The 552-nt window shown below is 32.2% G+C and overlaps 1 protein-coding gene across 1 annotated transcript; it reads right to left on the bottom strand.

Annotated features, from left to right (window-relative positions):
- Positions 1-94: 94 nt before the first annotated feature.
- DI09_559p10 (uncharacterized protein) lies at positions 95-475 on the bottom strand (the record flags this gene model as incomplete). The annotated part of the gene is made up of 2 exons (XM_013381787.1): positions 95-235; positions 329-475. The coding sequence occupies 2 exons, from the start codon at positions 473-475 to the stop codon at positions 95-97; spliced, it is 288 nt and encodes a 95-aa protein (XP_013237241.1).
- Between the last annotated feature and the right edge of the window lie 77 nt (positions 476-552).

Raw genomic sequence — 552 nt, 5'->3', positions numbered from 1 at the left:
CAGTGGAAGATCTTCGTATGTGATTATTACTTGGCATTCTTAAAAACGGTGAATTTATTATTAAATCAAAGACTCTTTGTCTTCGTCGCTCCCCTCAAGTGGGTGCGATTGGGTTAGGGTTATTTTGACCATTTTCATCCTTTTTTTTCTCTTTTCCAACACCTGAATTCTCATCGGTTTTCTCTTCTTTAAGATGTGAATTCTTATCGTTTTTCACTTGTTTAGCATCTGAATTCTGTTTTTTTYCCTCTTTTTTAACATCTGAATTCTYAAAACGAAWCATTCTGAAGACTTTAMAAACGAATTCATASATAATCGGAAAAATTACGTCTGAGTGTTTAGGAACGTATACATAGATACCCAAGAAAAGCAAGAAATAACCCACATTTGAAAAGGAAAATTCGCAACTCAAAAAAGCAAGAAATCCTATCAATAAAATATTAACTCTTTCAAGAATGTTAAATGTATCATCCATACTTTCATATATGCAAGGAAAGAAACAACTCTCATTATCATGAGCTACTCCAATGATCCTCGGAAAAATTAAAATGA

This window comes from Mitosporidium daphniae (genome assembly GCF_000760515.2).
Source record: "Mitosporidium daphniae strain UGP3 chromosome Unknown contig-555, whole genome shotgun sequence".
Lineage (NCBI taxonomy): Eukaryota > Fungi > Microsporidia > Mitosporidium > Mitosporidium daphniae.
The sequence above is the reverse complement of the archived record's forward strand: the minus strand, read 5'-3'. Positions and strand labels throughout refer to the sequence as shown.